This window comes from Rhipicephalus sanguineus, chromosome 1 (genome assembly GCF_013339695.2).
Source record: "Rhipicephalus sanguineus isolate Rsan-2018 chromosome 1, BIME_Rsan_1.4, whole genome shotgun sequence".
NCBI lineage: Eukaryota > Metazoa > Arthropoda > Arachnida > Ixodida > Ixodidae > Rhipicephalus > Rhipicephalus sanguineus.
In genome coordinates, this window is record NC_051176.1 from 237,454,756 (window position 1) to 237,469,904 (window position 15,149).

The following is a 15,149-nucleotide window of genomic DNA, read 5'->3' on the forward strand; positions in this document are numbered from 1 at the left end:
ACAAATACAAGAACAACCGATTAATTATATCAGAGTCCTTCAATGCTTTTCTGGTCACGAAACTCCTCTGTAACACTACGGAGAGAGCTTGTTATGTCGCTGCAGCTGGTGCGCGGTGGCGCTAGGAGCACATGGGGGGCATTGAGGAGAGCTTCGCTACCTACAGAGAGCTGGGGGCCCGAGGAATCCGGCAGCATCGACGTTCAGTTTTCCTCGTTTTTCTAAATTTGTGTAACTGACAGCTGTGAGAATTGTGTGAGGACACGGATGGTGTATGTGAGCGAGGATGCCCAAGACTTGCTGTATACCAGGTTGTCGCTCCAGTTACAGAGGTATGAGCGGAAAGGTGTCGTTGTTTAGTTTGCCGAGGGATGGCGATGAAAGGGACGAATGGAAACGTGCAATACCATGACAGGAAGCTGGTGGATTTACCTTCGATTTTGAACACGTTAGACTGTGCGAGAGACATTTTGACGCCACCGACGTTATTCAGACTGACGACTTTATGGTGAATGAAGAACGCGAGAAGGCAAAGTTGCGGGTCGGTGCTGTTTCCTTCTTGCTTGCTAGCTGCTAGCTTGCTAGTTTCTTTTAGGTTCTTTCCAGCTTATTAAGTGCTTTGCATTGTTTTCTTGTGGCTGTTGCTAAGAAAGTGTTTTTATTTCTATTTTCATTGACTAAATTTCAACTAAGTTAATTTTTTTTATTTTGTATTGCAGAGTTTGCTTTGTTTTTTGCACTAGCTTGCTCCCTTCATGTACTGGCCTTGCAGACAGTTTTCCTGCGCTAGTAAAATGTCGCACATTGCTTTCTGCTTTCTAAGGTAATTTTCCAATAAAAGCTTTTCTCTCTCTCTCTTTCAATCGTGGCATCCTTGTTTTGTTTACTGTAAATTAGTGTCTCGACAGTGTGATGTTCTCAAACATATGCATTGAAATAAGCAGTTATAAAGAAGTATGGACGCAATGGGCGCTAGTGTTTTCTCAGCTCGACACATTTTTGGGTATTTTGTTCCATGTTAGCGTTCTGAATAAATCGAAAGTGCAACAGAGCTCTGCTTGCGAACACATGTGCTTATTTTGTCTACATTAGTGAAACACGCTTTCATTTCATTTAATCAAGTCTCCCCTGTGCAGTCTTCATTAAAAAAACGTCGCATCACGCGATGCAAACGTAGTCCATTTAAGCAGTCAATAGTAACCCACGTTGTGATTTGTGAAGGTGCCACCAGCGCGCAGATTGGAGATACCTGAGTGCTCTTGCGACGCTGCACAATGTAAAGTGCGACACACTTTCGCTCGTGCAATGTCCATGTAACATGAAGTTGTCAACGTTACACGTTTGAAATGAACAGAACGTGGTTACAAACTCGGAGTTAAGGCTAGGTTAGACCAAGGGATCAACATGTATTCACGCAGGAGACGGACATTAGCTTGTGAAAGCTTCGTCATTCCCAATTTCAATTGTTGCCAAAGCTCTGTGAGGTTGGCTGCAGCGGAGTGAAGTTAGCTTTGATAAACCGTAAACACAGGAATGTACGGCTTTTCTTTTTCGTAATGCGGCCGATTCAAACTCCCGCGGTGTAGAATGTAAATGGCGCGATCGGCACTGGCTCAACTCTCGCCGTGAGACTTCATTTTGCGAGTTCATGGGTCAAGTCTTGTGCAATGTCACAAGTCTAAGTAAATACCCTGTGCCTGAATAGCCTTGTGCTCGCCTGTCTGAGGTAAAGAACCACGCTGGAACAACATGTACAGCTAATATTGCTGCGTCAGCACGACTAGTTCCATTGCAGGTTTGATATCTTTAAAAAAATATGCCGAAGTAAGTTTTTCACCCGCGTATGCTACAATCACATTGCATGTCAGGTGAAAAGTAGGAGCGGCAGTTCAATTAATTGCAGTTTGGTGCAAGATAAACCATTGCCTAGAACAGGCACAGTATTCAGCGGAGCGCGGCGTCCACGCACGGATGCCCCTGCGTTGATCATGGCGACCCTAGCGGCCGTTTCTGTCCCTGTATGAAACTGCGGGCGGAGTTTCGTGACCAGAAAAGCATTGAAGGACTCTGATTATATGAAGTCACTAATGGACCAATTATTGCATGTCTGCTATAGAGTAGTGTGCTATAGTTATAAAATGTATTTAGAATAAGCTTAAAAGAACTAAACCATTCCCACTGCATTAACATCATCGATCATAAAGCACCACACTATGAATGACAGTGTTTGCTCAGTTGTAAACAATGAGACCATCAGGCGGCATGGACAGCGGTATGCCACTGGAAACCATGGCCACAAATAGCCTGAGAGCAAAAATAACACATTATTTCTGTAGTCAAGTGTCTTATATTATATGACTATCCCAATAACAATAAAAATGGTTTAAATATACTACCAACAATACTTTCAATATTTATTTTTTTAGCCATTGCTACCGAAACTAGCAAGATGAACGCCCCAAACACACTCGCTTGAGATTGCATTATGCAGCGAATGACACTAAATATTCTCGTGTGACAGCCTGCACATAGTAACACCAGTGGATAAGTAAACTCGCTTGAAATGGCGCTCAATTTAATTTGCATAGCCAATGCCTGACAGGCCCAGGTATAAAACTAGGCATAAACAGATCATGAAAGCAAAAGTAAAAAAAAAAAAGATAGCAAAGATGCTACAAGTGTTATTGTTTGCTATGCCTTACAGACATTTGAAGCAAATTAGTAAACTGCCTTGAAGAATTCTCACAACCTGGGCAAATAACTACCAAAGCTACTTTGACATTTAGAAAATATGTGTGAGTATTACTTTTACTAAAAACATAAAGATTGCTAATATTTCAGGCAGGTTTGTAATGAATAGTGTCATACATGCAGAGACCACTCAATCTTTGCATTTTAGATCCCTAGCTTGTTAAAGTGGTCCACTAGCTCACCTGGTCATCAGCTTTCAGGCTTCGCAGCTTCATGCGCAGCTGAAACCGGAGGAAGTTGTTTGTGCCAATGGGCTGTAGCTCCAGAAGCCGACAAAGTGCAGTGAGCTGAGGTCGTGTCAGACTGTCCAGAGTAATTTCATCTTCAAATAGCTTTGAAAACTTCAAAATCTCTTCATTTGTGGCATCCTCTCCAGATTCTCTTATCTAAAAAAGAAAAAAAAAATGCTTTTCCATTGTTGAGGCATGTCTCTAACATGGAATGGGAGCTTTCACACAAGACACAATATGATTATATAGCTTAATCAACTTCAGAGGACAAAAATGTGAGAACCATAGCAGCTGCACTATGTAAAGTACTGACTTCAACTACATATTTTCAAGTAATGTTTTCACACGTTTCAAGATAGTCAGAAAAAAATAATTTTCCAGGTGTATGAAGAAGCCAATATTTTTTAAAACAGCTGACTTGAAGTGTTTCTTCAGGTTCACTGTATTTAACCGTTTCTAATGCACCAATTGTTTTTAAGAAAATAGCTTCAGAATTTACTTGTACATCTCACTCAGATATGTAACTGAAACTATTTGTGGCCTGGCTCATCACAGGCAGCAACTAGCATGTCATGTGCCAATGGGACCTGAGATGGGACGCAAGAGAGGGATCCAGTGTGGCTCCTATTTAACAGCATAATTATTTGAACAAACAAGAAAATATCCTCCTTAAAAACTCTTCGCTGGTTCTTTCACTGTGCCATTTCTCCCAGCTTCCTACCCAGAGGAAAATGCCATTTGTCATTTCAACAGATGGCATCATGATGTTCCTCTTCAACCAATAATATAATCTTTCTCAATTCACATACTGTAATTTCCTCTTCTGCAGACTTCTTATGTACCCAAAAATGTTATCTTGTTGCCACTAATGTGTATCTACTCCATTCGACATTTAACGACACATTAAAATGAACCTAAATCTTGGATGCACATTGCGAGTATGCCATATAAGTCATTCCACACCATTCTACCAAGATTACAAGCTGATATATATTTATAAAATGCAGAAAAACAAGAGATGGCTATATATTGTCACTATTGCTATGAGCCACGAGTCAATAATACTAGATGTTGATTAACACGCAGGAGGGGTGCACTAAAAATGGATTTGTTTAAACATGCATTGTTTTTTTAATGTGTGCTTAAATAAGTTTTAGTTTTTGGCTTATACAGGGTTTAACAATTGAGCAACTCAGGCTATGGGGGGCGCCATGGTAGAGGGCTCTGGATAATTTTGATCACACGGGTTTTTTTAATGTGCACTGACATCACACAGCCACGGGCCTCTAGCATTTCGCATCCATCAAAATGTGATTGCTGTGGTCACGATCGAATCTGTGTCTTTCCGGTCAGAAGCCTAGCACCGTAACACACTAGGCCAACAAGGTGGCCTGTGCTTAAATACTAATTGTGCAACGCTTGAAATCATGATAAAATATAGATTTAAATTTTCAGAAGCAATAAACGAAATAGAGTACTGTCATAAGTTTTCCTTTTTGCATTATCTGAGAATATTTCATAGCTGTTACAAAGCCCCCTTTAATTAATTCAAATGCTATTCATAGCGAGTTTTTTATGGCGAAAGCTCAAAGTAGCCAATTTTGGTAGCGATGTCATCTGCCCCAGCTGCTACAGGTGTCTGCTGCAACTATTGCGCACAATGAGAAAAAGATATTGCATTTGTGCCAGGAACAAACCCGGGCATTGCATACGGGAGTCAACTGTCGTACCACTGAGCCGCACCACTGCGTGCCACTTGCTTCAACAAAGGCACTACAGGGGTGTCCTATCATGCGGGAAATCATGTGTGCCGCTACGTAGTTGCACCTGTGTGCAAACTATTGCACCAGCTGTCACATATGCGAATTGCATAATGGGTAGGCACTTTAAAGGAGCCTACCCATTACAAATGGCTATGCAACATTCATCATAAGTAGCAGAAGCCTTCTAATGCCTGACAGGTCACGTGTGCAACTACGCAAGTGCAAAAGTTGTGGCTGCACGGTTTTGCACTAGGTGTCATGCCCCATGAACTGTGTAATGTGTCGGAGCAATAAAACTGCCCCCCCATTACAAAGGCCTGTGTCACAACTAATCACTATCAGCAAGCTGAGCCATAGTTTTCTCTATGGGCCAGCTGATGCAGATACTTTCATACCATTGACAGCAGTGCACAGACCGCCACGAAACTTGTTTGCCATGATCTTACCATGATTTGAGAAAACAAATTGTCTGTAGTGTTACAGTGCATGGTACTACTTGCAATATACCTTTTGGATCAGAAAACACAGCCGATTTCGTTTAGATAAATGTATGCACATTAAACCAAAGCTTTTCATGCTCAGTACTTGCAGTAAACGTCCTCAAACAATTTTAGGCGGCCTGCTAAGGGGCCACTCCTACAGGTTATCCTGTGACCGCGTTTGACGTCTTGCACACACCTGGCACATGCCTGGGTCCTCTTGGTGGCTTATTAGCTTACTGTGCTTATAAACAATACTTTTTAATTGCAGTAAAGGGTTCGCTAACAACCACCACAACCAATACTGGTAAGAGACACAGCATACCACAGCAGGTATTGAAAACTGGACTGGTGAAACATCTTTGAGGCACCACACTTTCAGATCATGGCTGTTTAGTGCTGCTGTATTGCAGAAAGGCAAGAAAAACAAAAAATGGCAAAATTGCAAACCTTTTCACAGAACTCGGCGAATTCCTTCGCATTGTGGGAATGGGTTTCACCCCGTTTTTTCACTGCCATTTCATCCAAGGTGTGTTGTAAAAACTTGGCCATTTCAAGTTTGACCTTAAGTTCCTTCTTCACTTTTGCGTCCTAAGGAAATAAAAGAAACCTATGCAACAGTTGCATTCAATGCCAACAGATGATTTCCCCTCCCAAACAAGAGGATACAGTACAGTAGACGCTCAGTAAATGGAAATATCTTAAACAAAACTGCAGCTTAAATGGAAGAACTGCCCCTAATATGATCGGTTTCATAATTGGATTTTGCACCCCTGCTCCTCTCTCAGCAAATGGAACTCCTATTAAAGAGAACACATTTTCCTGGCCCCTTCAGGTTCCATTTAACGAAAGTCTACTGTACTTGTGTATCAACCTCCTACAGGACCATTGTAGTAAGACGACTACAAATGTATAAGGATCAATTGGAGCCATGCAAATGTTTAATGCAGCCCATGTAGATGTCCTAAAAGTGAAAAATCTCTACTTCTGTGAGGAACACCCATACAATGCATTAACATATTTTGCAGCTGCACCACTGATGCAGGAAGCAAATTTAACATCGTAGCCATTCTACTGTTTATAAAACTATTAGCCTGAAGAGTGTGTGAGGTTTTTGCCATACTGATAAAAAAATTAGATTGCTTGGTAAAAAGAACGGTACCTTCTCAGACGTTGTTTGAAATGTAGATGGTAGCATGTTTGGAAACAACTTCAGGGCAACCGGCAGCAGGAACTCCATGAATGGTACAATAATGAACACAGAAAATGGAAGAAGTCGAAATAAATCTGAAACTGTTCGGACAAGCTGCAAGACAGAAAAAAGGGCATGTGTGTCAGAAGCAAACATGACTCTGCTAAAATTAAAGCTGCCGCTTATGCCAAGCAGGCGTTAAGGCTTCAAAGCAACACTAATGCATATGAGCAAAGTCTCCATGCTTCACAGTGGATCAATGGTTCGGATGCTGTACTATCAAGAAAGCTAATATTTTTCATATCAGAAAACTAATATTTTAAAATTTGACAGAACAATAGTGTAGACAGTAAATGTTATCAGCCTGAAAAGAGACTCAAAGGCATTTATTTGGGTGACGAGGATGGACAAAGACTAAAATGGTTTTATATTCTTTCGTTATATGATTTAGTGTGATAAAATGCAGCTCAATGAACACAGCTGATTTAATGGATATTAAATAATGAAACAAAGGTAACTCTCACACGATGGTAGTATGGCTGATATGTTAAAATATCACTATTCAGTACTGAAGTGCAGTTATCTATGCGCACGCACACAGGTGCTTGCATACTTTTTAGAGGTTTCTGATGTCACTAGACTTAAGAGGTCTTGTGGTGCTAATGAGAGCACCTACTTACGGCTCTTTCTTTTTACCTTTACATATGCTTTTTGAGACATTGTGGACTGATGGCACCATCTCTCCAAAAGCTCTTCAAGCTGTTACTGGGTGTCATTTTTCTTGCAGGAAAAACTTCGTAACTTTGTGTTGAGATGGTGTACGCTGCCCACTTTTTCTCTTTTTTTTACATGTTAGCAAATCTCTAATAGCTCAATGTGGTGAAATGACGTGGGAAACGTGCTCAGTAAATACACTTTGTTAAAAACTGTGCTCAGTAGAAGTACATGAATTTGCTTCAAGCACATCCCACTTTTTGCAGGATGCACTCCATGTCATCATTATAACAGTGCAGCAGGAAAAGTGCAGTAGTGAAAAATGTAACAAACTGACATAATAAGCACAAAAAGTGGAGAGAGACCATAAAGTAGTGCCCCTGCTACATAATGTAAAGCTTGAATAAGATTTAGCTTCCATTGAAGCTTATCATAATGATGCTGAAGCAGCTGTTCAATTTAATGCCACTTAGAATCAAATTAGAATGGTACCACTGACGCATAATATTATGTGGATTAATGCCCCCTAGTCAATTTGAGGCAGCAACAAAAGTAAGTGTGCTTAGGAACAGCTTATTCTATAAAAGCTGCACTGACATCCGCAATGGTTAAGAGCTCCAGGTTTGTAAGCAGCGTTATTTTAAAGCATAGCCGGATGCTTCTGGTCTTCATTTTCTTTTTTTAAACTTGGCACTTCACCTTCAATGCAGAACAGACAATGACAAACAGTTTTTGCATCATCGCTCATGAAATTGCACACAGAAAAACAACACTAGGTGCAAAATCTAAACTTACAAGTAACAAGGACAAAATAATGCACCTGCTTATGCTCTCGGCGAGAAAGTTCGTCACCATTGAGAACCCTATAGACCAATCGGCTTGAGACTCGAATGTCAATGAACAAGAGCCGAAAGCCGTGGTAGTAGTGCACCAACTCATCCCAGATCCTCTTCACAAGCGGCCGCTTTGGTGGCGCAGGCACAGCTACAGTAGACGTATCCGGCTTGGTGGCTACAGTGGATGGCTCGGCTTCTTTGAGTGCCTTGACTGTGCCTTCTACCTTCGAGGACTCCTTCTCGAAGAGCCGCTGGGATGGCACAGACAGTGGCCGGCACAACACCAGGGACAACATATTGTGTGGGGGTGCAGCTGCAGTTGGCACCCGGCGGCGGTGCAAAGGTGGTGTGCATCCATGCCACGCGGACATCAAATGTCTGTGTGGGTGCCAGGGGCGATGGAAACCAGCTAGAACACACCTTCCTGATCGCAGCATGGTCAGCTGCCAGAGGTGGACACTGCTAGATATTGGCCTCCGGTGCATGGCAGTGTGACGCAGAGGAGTAGGACTGGCAGCCCTATTTAGCGTAGCAACGATTCACAGACACCATGCACTGCGGCTGGACCTGTGCAAGAGTGGATAAGAAAATGCTTACTGTCAAATTGTCATGTCAAACCAGTCGAGGGAAAAACTTTTTTTTGCTTCTGGAATCACCAACTCGGTATGATTCAATAACGAACTTTCTGGAGATTGTTAAGTTAGCATGCGTAATTCATTATCTGCCTTAGTAAACGTTATCAGCCTCTGTAACAACCACTCAAACAGAAAGATCTATAGCTGGTTTTTCTGCTGTCGCTTGTTAGCAGTGTTTGCCACACACACATTATATCAATACTGGCAGTAATGAATTGCCTAGACAACTCGCAAAACATTATTAATAATAATAATATCTGGGGTTTAACGTCCCAAAACCACGATATGATTATGAGAGACGGCATAGTGGAGGGCTTCGGAAATTTCGACCACCTGGGGTTCTTTAACATGCACCTAAATCTAAGTACACGGGCCTCAAACATTTTCGCCTCCATTGAAAATGCAGCCGCGGCGGCTGGTATTCGATCCCGCGACCTTCGGGTCAGCAGTCGAGCGCCATAACCCCTAGACCACCGTGGCAGGGCATCGCAAAACATTATTAAGAATGAACTTGTACCACTTGTACTACAAGTCCAACATTGGTAGCAAAGGCTCCTTCGTGCTTTGGTCTGCTCTTGGCCATGGAAATAAACTTCCACAGGCAGAAACGTGTTCCTAATCTTTAGATATACAAATTCTTATTTTTAATATTGTTTTACCAAGGCAATTTCATGTGAAGTAAGATAACAAAGGTTACTCTGGAAACTGCTATTGGTATTAATTACACGGATTTAAAGTTTTACACAAGGCTACAAGAGCATAAGAAATATCCATGATGTTTTCGAACATGGCCCCTCTTGGCTCAACGGTGAAATGTAAAATTGTGTAGTGGTAGCTTTTAAAATAATTTTTTTCATTATCAACACAATGTCATGATTAATGTATGAAAGGAAAAATTTTGTATAACCTCTTCCCTCCTCATACAAGCTTGTCACAGGGTTGCTAGTAACTAGTGAAGCAACAGAACAGGATGGGGAGGTTGGTGAGGCTATGCAGAACACTGCACTTGCGTGTCATTTCCTTAAAAGTAAACTGTGATATGACATATTTACACTGCTTCAATATAGATGAACAGTACAAGAATGAGAACTAGCACCAATGCTGTGATTTTGTGCTTGGAGATTGCTCAAGACCAAATAATAACCACTGGTGCATTATAAAGCATTAACATAATGAGACAGAAATATGAACTCCTTTAAGGGTAGCTAAGAACAGAAGGAGCTACATATGAAAACTACATATGAAATAACACGCCAAGTAGTACACGTCTATTATTGTTGTGTTATTACACTGTTTCTTATGGCTGCTACAATGAATGTCGACAAAAATTACAGGAGGACGTTGCTCTGTTTATTAAAAGAAATTACAGTGCTATGTAGTGCCACATTTTGTTCTGTATCATCTTTCAAAGAAGTCCAATACTTTGAAAGGAATGCAATATGGCCGAAGCATACAAAAACTGATAAATGTTGGGAGAAGTGTTACTTCTACGAGAACCAACAGCCACAAATAAAGATGGTTTGTAGACTAATATGTCAAACTGAAGATAAATCATACACACAACGGGAGACTAAGAATGAAAGCAAATGGCCAGGATGTGGTTGCTCTGGCTTACACAGAAAGAAAGGTAAGCAAACTGGTCACATCACCAAAAACTAGTAAAAGTCATGTGGTATCAAAAATGCATACATGTGGCTGCCTTGACTGGTTGAAGTATATAGAGTAAGAGATTAAAAAGGGCCACCTGTACAGCATTCTACTTACTTGTGTGTGCCTACATACAAAAATAGCGAGCAAATAAAGCACTTGCATATAGAGCATAATGTCAAAATACCAGACATCTATCTATACTATCATTAAAGACTAGGAAGTTGAAAAGTAGTTAAAAAAAAACAGCTTAAATTCCTTGTTAAAGCTTTCAACTGATCAAAAGAGCAGAAAGCAAAAAGTTGAGCATACTAGCCAGTAAGAGTGATGCCTTCTTGTGGTTCAATACTTAATATTAAAGGGGCCCTGCAAGTAATCATCAATGATCTCATTAGCTGTCTTTGAAACATAATCATAAATTTCTGCCACAGGCAGTGCTATAATATTTGGCTCACATATTCCCTGGAGCCTCGACTACCGATGGCAGCATTTCCTGACCACGTTCAAAACGTGTTGCAGGGCCCCTTTAACACAACAACATCCCATTTTTTTTACAGTTTCTACCTTCAAGCTTCTCCACATATCACTACAGAGGCACACAAACAGTCAACCTATGCATTTAACTTGAGTAGACATAACAGGACCAAAATAAATTCGATGGTCCCGCACAAATTCACTGATTCGTCAGGAGATGTCCTAGGGAACACTGGAGGCCAAATATAAGTTCTTGGGAAAAAAGAAAGATTACCAAGAAATTTTAAACATTTCACACCCACACTGATAAAAGCAACACCACCCTATGTGCTTGTGTCTGGCCATACCACATAGAATGGGTGCTCATGTTGCTCAGGTGAGCAATATCACTGGCTTGCCAAGTGTTCCTATACACAATACCATTAACATGACACTGAACAAATGTACATTTTAACAACATTGTAATGGCTCAATAAAGGTTGTGGCTGGACTAGTTGATGGAGCTTTGTAGCATTTCACATCTGTGTTGTACTGCAGTTTTCCTTAAAGGGGCGCTCAAGGGGGAAATGACTACGCCTGCATAACTAAATTACTTTGACAATACCAACAATGGCATTCTCACCTCAATTACACATTACACAGCTTGCTGAGCCAGAAAAAGTGAAAAGGAGAGAGTGAGAAAACTTTATTATAAAACTGTGACGTGATGTCAACGTGATGTCAATGTGACATCACATTGCCATTGCAATGGGAGCTTAGCACACTGTTTACTCATTGTATCCATAACTTCAGTTATGTGTCTTAATTGAGCTCAGATGATGCCAAAATTCCAATAGTGGGGAGATGAGAGTTTTCAGGTAGGCTTAGTGTTCAGAGAGATTAGCTGTCACCAGGATGGCAAAAAAAAAATACAGCAATAATGACAAATGTAGTTTCTTTTGGCATCACTGGCATGTTGGTTTCAGACCAACAATAGCAGCCATGAAGATTTTTATACTTTAAATGAGTACTGACATAAATTTTCTTTTTTTCGTTACTACATAGCTGTCGACCTAGTAATTACATAACGAAGCTTCAACTGCTCAAGTGCCCAACAAATAATCATATTTAAAGCAGCCATTTAAACACAGGCCGAGTGCAGTGTGGCTTTAGAGGTTGCATCACAGTAATACGATACCACACACACACCATTAAAGCGTGCTCACACTAGAATAAAACTAAAGAGAAGGTGGTATAGACCCACTGCATTCACAGAGAAGTGAAAGCAGAGGATCCCCATGTTGAATGCGTAGCAGTACAAAATCAAGGAAGGTGGGAGGACTGATTTAGTAGTAGATCCTCGCAACATTTGGCATCACGTTTATGTATGGCCTTCAAGCAGTGCACTGGGCCGACAAGCACATGTACGTGACCTATAATAACATGCGACTGACATGTTTAATTTTTGTGTAGTAAATTGGTGCCAAATGTTAAAATGGCTGCCATAAGCAGCATAATAAATTCACTGCTGTATCCTTGAGATTCAAGCTGTATACCATAACCACAATTGACAGCAACCCAACAACAAGAGTGAGAGATTTTCACATTAGTGCTCCTTTAATACAAAGATCAAAGCTTTACAAACGCTCAATGCTTTTCAGACCAAAGTGTTCTCCACCGAGGCAGTTATGCTCGTGACACAAAGGTCACTGAAGACTTGCTTCTTCCCACATGTGACGATGCAAACGAGTGGTTGCACACACTTTACATCATCACTTTATCTAATATATACGTGAATGAATTTGCGCAGAATGTATATACTCTGCCAGTAGCAATATTCGGCTAGCTGATAAAGAAGTAGCAACACAAGTTTAAATGGCGTCATTTGCTATTGGCCACCTTTTCTTGCTTTCCAAACCTTGCTTGTTTAGTCCATACTTACTTTGAAATTTGTATTTATATTTGAGCATGATCATTAAGACTTTAGTTTTATAGAAAAGATCATGAGTTCTGTTCACTATTAAATTTCTGCACTTTACTTTATAAAAGCTTCATTGTCTCGGTGAGACAATGTCGGGTATGAATGTCAAAGCAAACGGAATCTATGGTACCTTGAAAGAAAGTGTTCTTTACTTTCCCTCAATTTGGCATCACTGACAGTTTTCAAAATCATCCTTGGTGCCTAAGCTATGTGAATACATAACACATGTAATGTATGAGTTGCAAATAAAATCACAAACTTCTTGATATTCTGCTACTAAAATGTTCATGCATGCCAAAGGAACAGTGGTTATAGAAAAGTGTTAATGCTGATCTAGCTTCAAGCCTGTCTCTTGTATTCTTATTTAAACTATATTAATTAAAACCATTTAATTTTTCTAAAGCAAGGTATAATTTTTTTTTTACAAGCACAACTTGCAAGACCTTCATTAGGGAAGCATCTCATTTAGTAAAAGCAAAACATGTTTGTTCTGAGTTCCAATATCTGGCAATACACCTAATTGATGACAGAGCAGGTGACATCGTTTTATGTTGCTAAATCAATAACTGACTCATACTTTAATGGCTGCAATTAAATGTCTTCCAACCTGTTTATAAAGGATTTACAGCATGCCCGTCCCTTCGCATCACTAAGAATTTGTTAGTTTTAGGAAGTAATTACATCAAACAGTATCATTCCTCATTGTTCAACTGATTTATATACTGTTTATAGAGCTAAGTTGTGTTCCTTATACACAAAAGTGACAAGCAATTTTGAACACAGTGGAACCCATAAATGCGGCTGCGACTGTATTGTATCTTTTTTTTTTTTTTAAGCAGCGAATTTTATTAACAGGCATACAGAAAATATTTACCATGCACCGCGTTCAGATGCACCGACATGACATGCACCGCGTTCAGATGAGGCACGTTGAAAATGTTTACCTTATGCGCGCAAAAACAATAACTTAACACGGGCATCAACAACCACGCGCAAGTCGTAAAGCAGCACGAAGCAGTTTTATTGTACTTCTTTCAGTAATCGCCCAGCTATTATGAACTTAGCCATCACGTATAACTTCATTTCACGGAAGCATTCTAAATTAGCTTATTTATGTGTTGTTCGCTGCGCCTATGCACAAGAGCCACTCGACCTACTTAGATCACTGCACACAATTCGCACTAAAACATATACACGCACTGATTACACGGACGTTCGGAAGCAGGGGCATACGTTTGCATTTCACATCTTATAATCATTCTTCGCGTCACCCCGACATGGCTGATTAATTAAAAGTGAAGCACACGACCGAAATAACGGGAAGCGCAAGGGAGGTAAGCGCTAGGAAGTAAACAAGTGCAGTCAAAGGAGGCATTGGTTCAGTGCAGAAGGAACCAGCCGCCGTGTAAAGTTGTCAAATACTGGCTTGCATCACGCTCAAACTCTACAGTAACGAGTGCGCCAGAAATTGCTCAATGTCCCGAGGTAAAAAAAGCATGGAGTTTTTTATCATTCATTTGACCTCAAACCAGAATTAGTTCTTAGCAACTACCGCAACTCTCGCAAGGTCATTCATCAGTTGACACATTCCGGCGACTGCATAAATATCTCACAACATTGAAAGATACCCTAGCGAAAGTTACACAGAATGACTAAGAACACCTGCGCATGGCTTCATAATAATCGCCGTACTGCTTCTAGGCAATCAGTGAAACGAACGAAACAGAAAGTCCCCTTCGCAGGAAACTCATTCATTCGCACACGAGGGCAACACGGAAAACCAGCAACGCACACAACGCACGCGACGCCAATCATCCAAGCAAGCAGGGTATTTTCCCAGGAAAGGACAACGTCGCGACATTGGTTAAGAAGAGGCCAAAAAACACAAAACAGAAAGTCAGCTCAGGAATCAGAAGTCACCTGTACCTTTCTTTTACGACGATGGAGGCAGTCTAGGCCTGATCGCCGGCTGTTTTGTATTACGTTCCTGCAGCTAAATTACGCTCCCCAATATGACATAGACACCAGCGCAAATCACACCGTAAAATTAACGCAGTGTCCATTCTAAATTCTACAACCTAACATGACTGCTAACCACACGCGTGAGGTGAAAAAGCACTACACGACATCACGCCAGCCATCTGCTGAAAGTAATGTCGAGTTTGAATTCAAGCTCCGCTCCGCAGTTTCGTATTCAATTAAACAAACTTATCGTCCATCAGCGATCACTAAAAGCTGTCATAAATGTATGCCTAATTAAGAAGGTTTAATTATATTACACGGCAAGTAATAATAAATATGCTCTTTAAAACTTATGTGAGTCAAATGTCAGTCAAGCCAAGCACAGAAATAGGTCAACGGGAATCGAAGAGGGAGGAGGAAAGTCGGGAAGCGAGGAGGGCGGCGCACGGCAGCTGCGTGTTTAGCCTACACTGCGCGCGGATTAAGGTCTTTGGTGCAGATGAATA

At 40.9% G+C, this 15,149-nt stretch overlaps 1 protein-coding gene across 1 annotated transcript in view; it reads right to left on the reverse strand.

Moving 5' to 3' along the window:
* Positions 1-14,833, reverse strand: part of LOC119375190 (mitochondrial proton/calcium exchanger protein) — a 37,744-nt gene extending 22,911 nt beyond the window's left edge. Inside the window, exons 1-5 of the mRNA XM_037645379.2 lie at positions 14,608-14,833; positions 7,950-8,532; positions 6,386-6,529; positions 5,674-5,814; positions 2,934-3,137 (exon numbers count right to left, since the gene is read on the reverse strand). Of these exons, the coding sequence (XP_037501307.1) occupies positions 2,934-3,137; positions 5,674-5,814; positions 6,386-6,529; positions 7,950-8,450 (990 nt within the window). The 5' untranslated portion in view covers positions 8,451-8,532; positions 14,608-14,833. The remainder of the gene's footprint in view (positions 1-2,933; positions 3,138-5,673; positions 5,815-6,385; positions 6,530-7,949; positions 8,533-14,607) is intronic.
* Between the last annotated feature and the right edge of the window lie 316 nt (positions 14,834-15,149).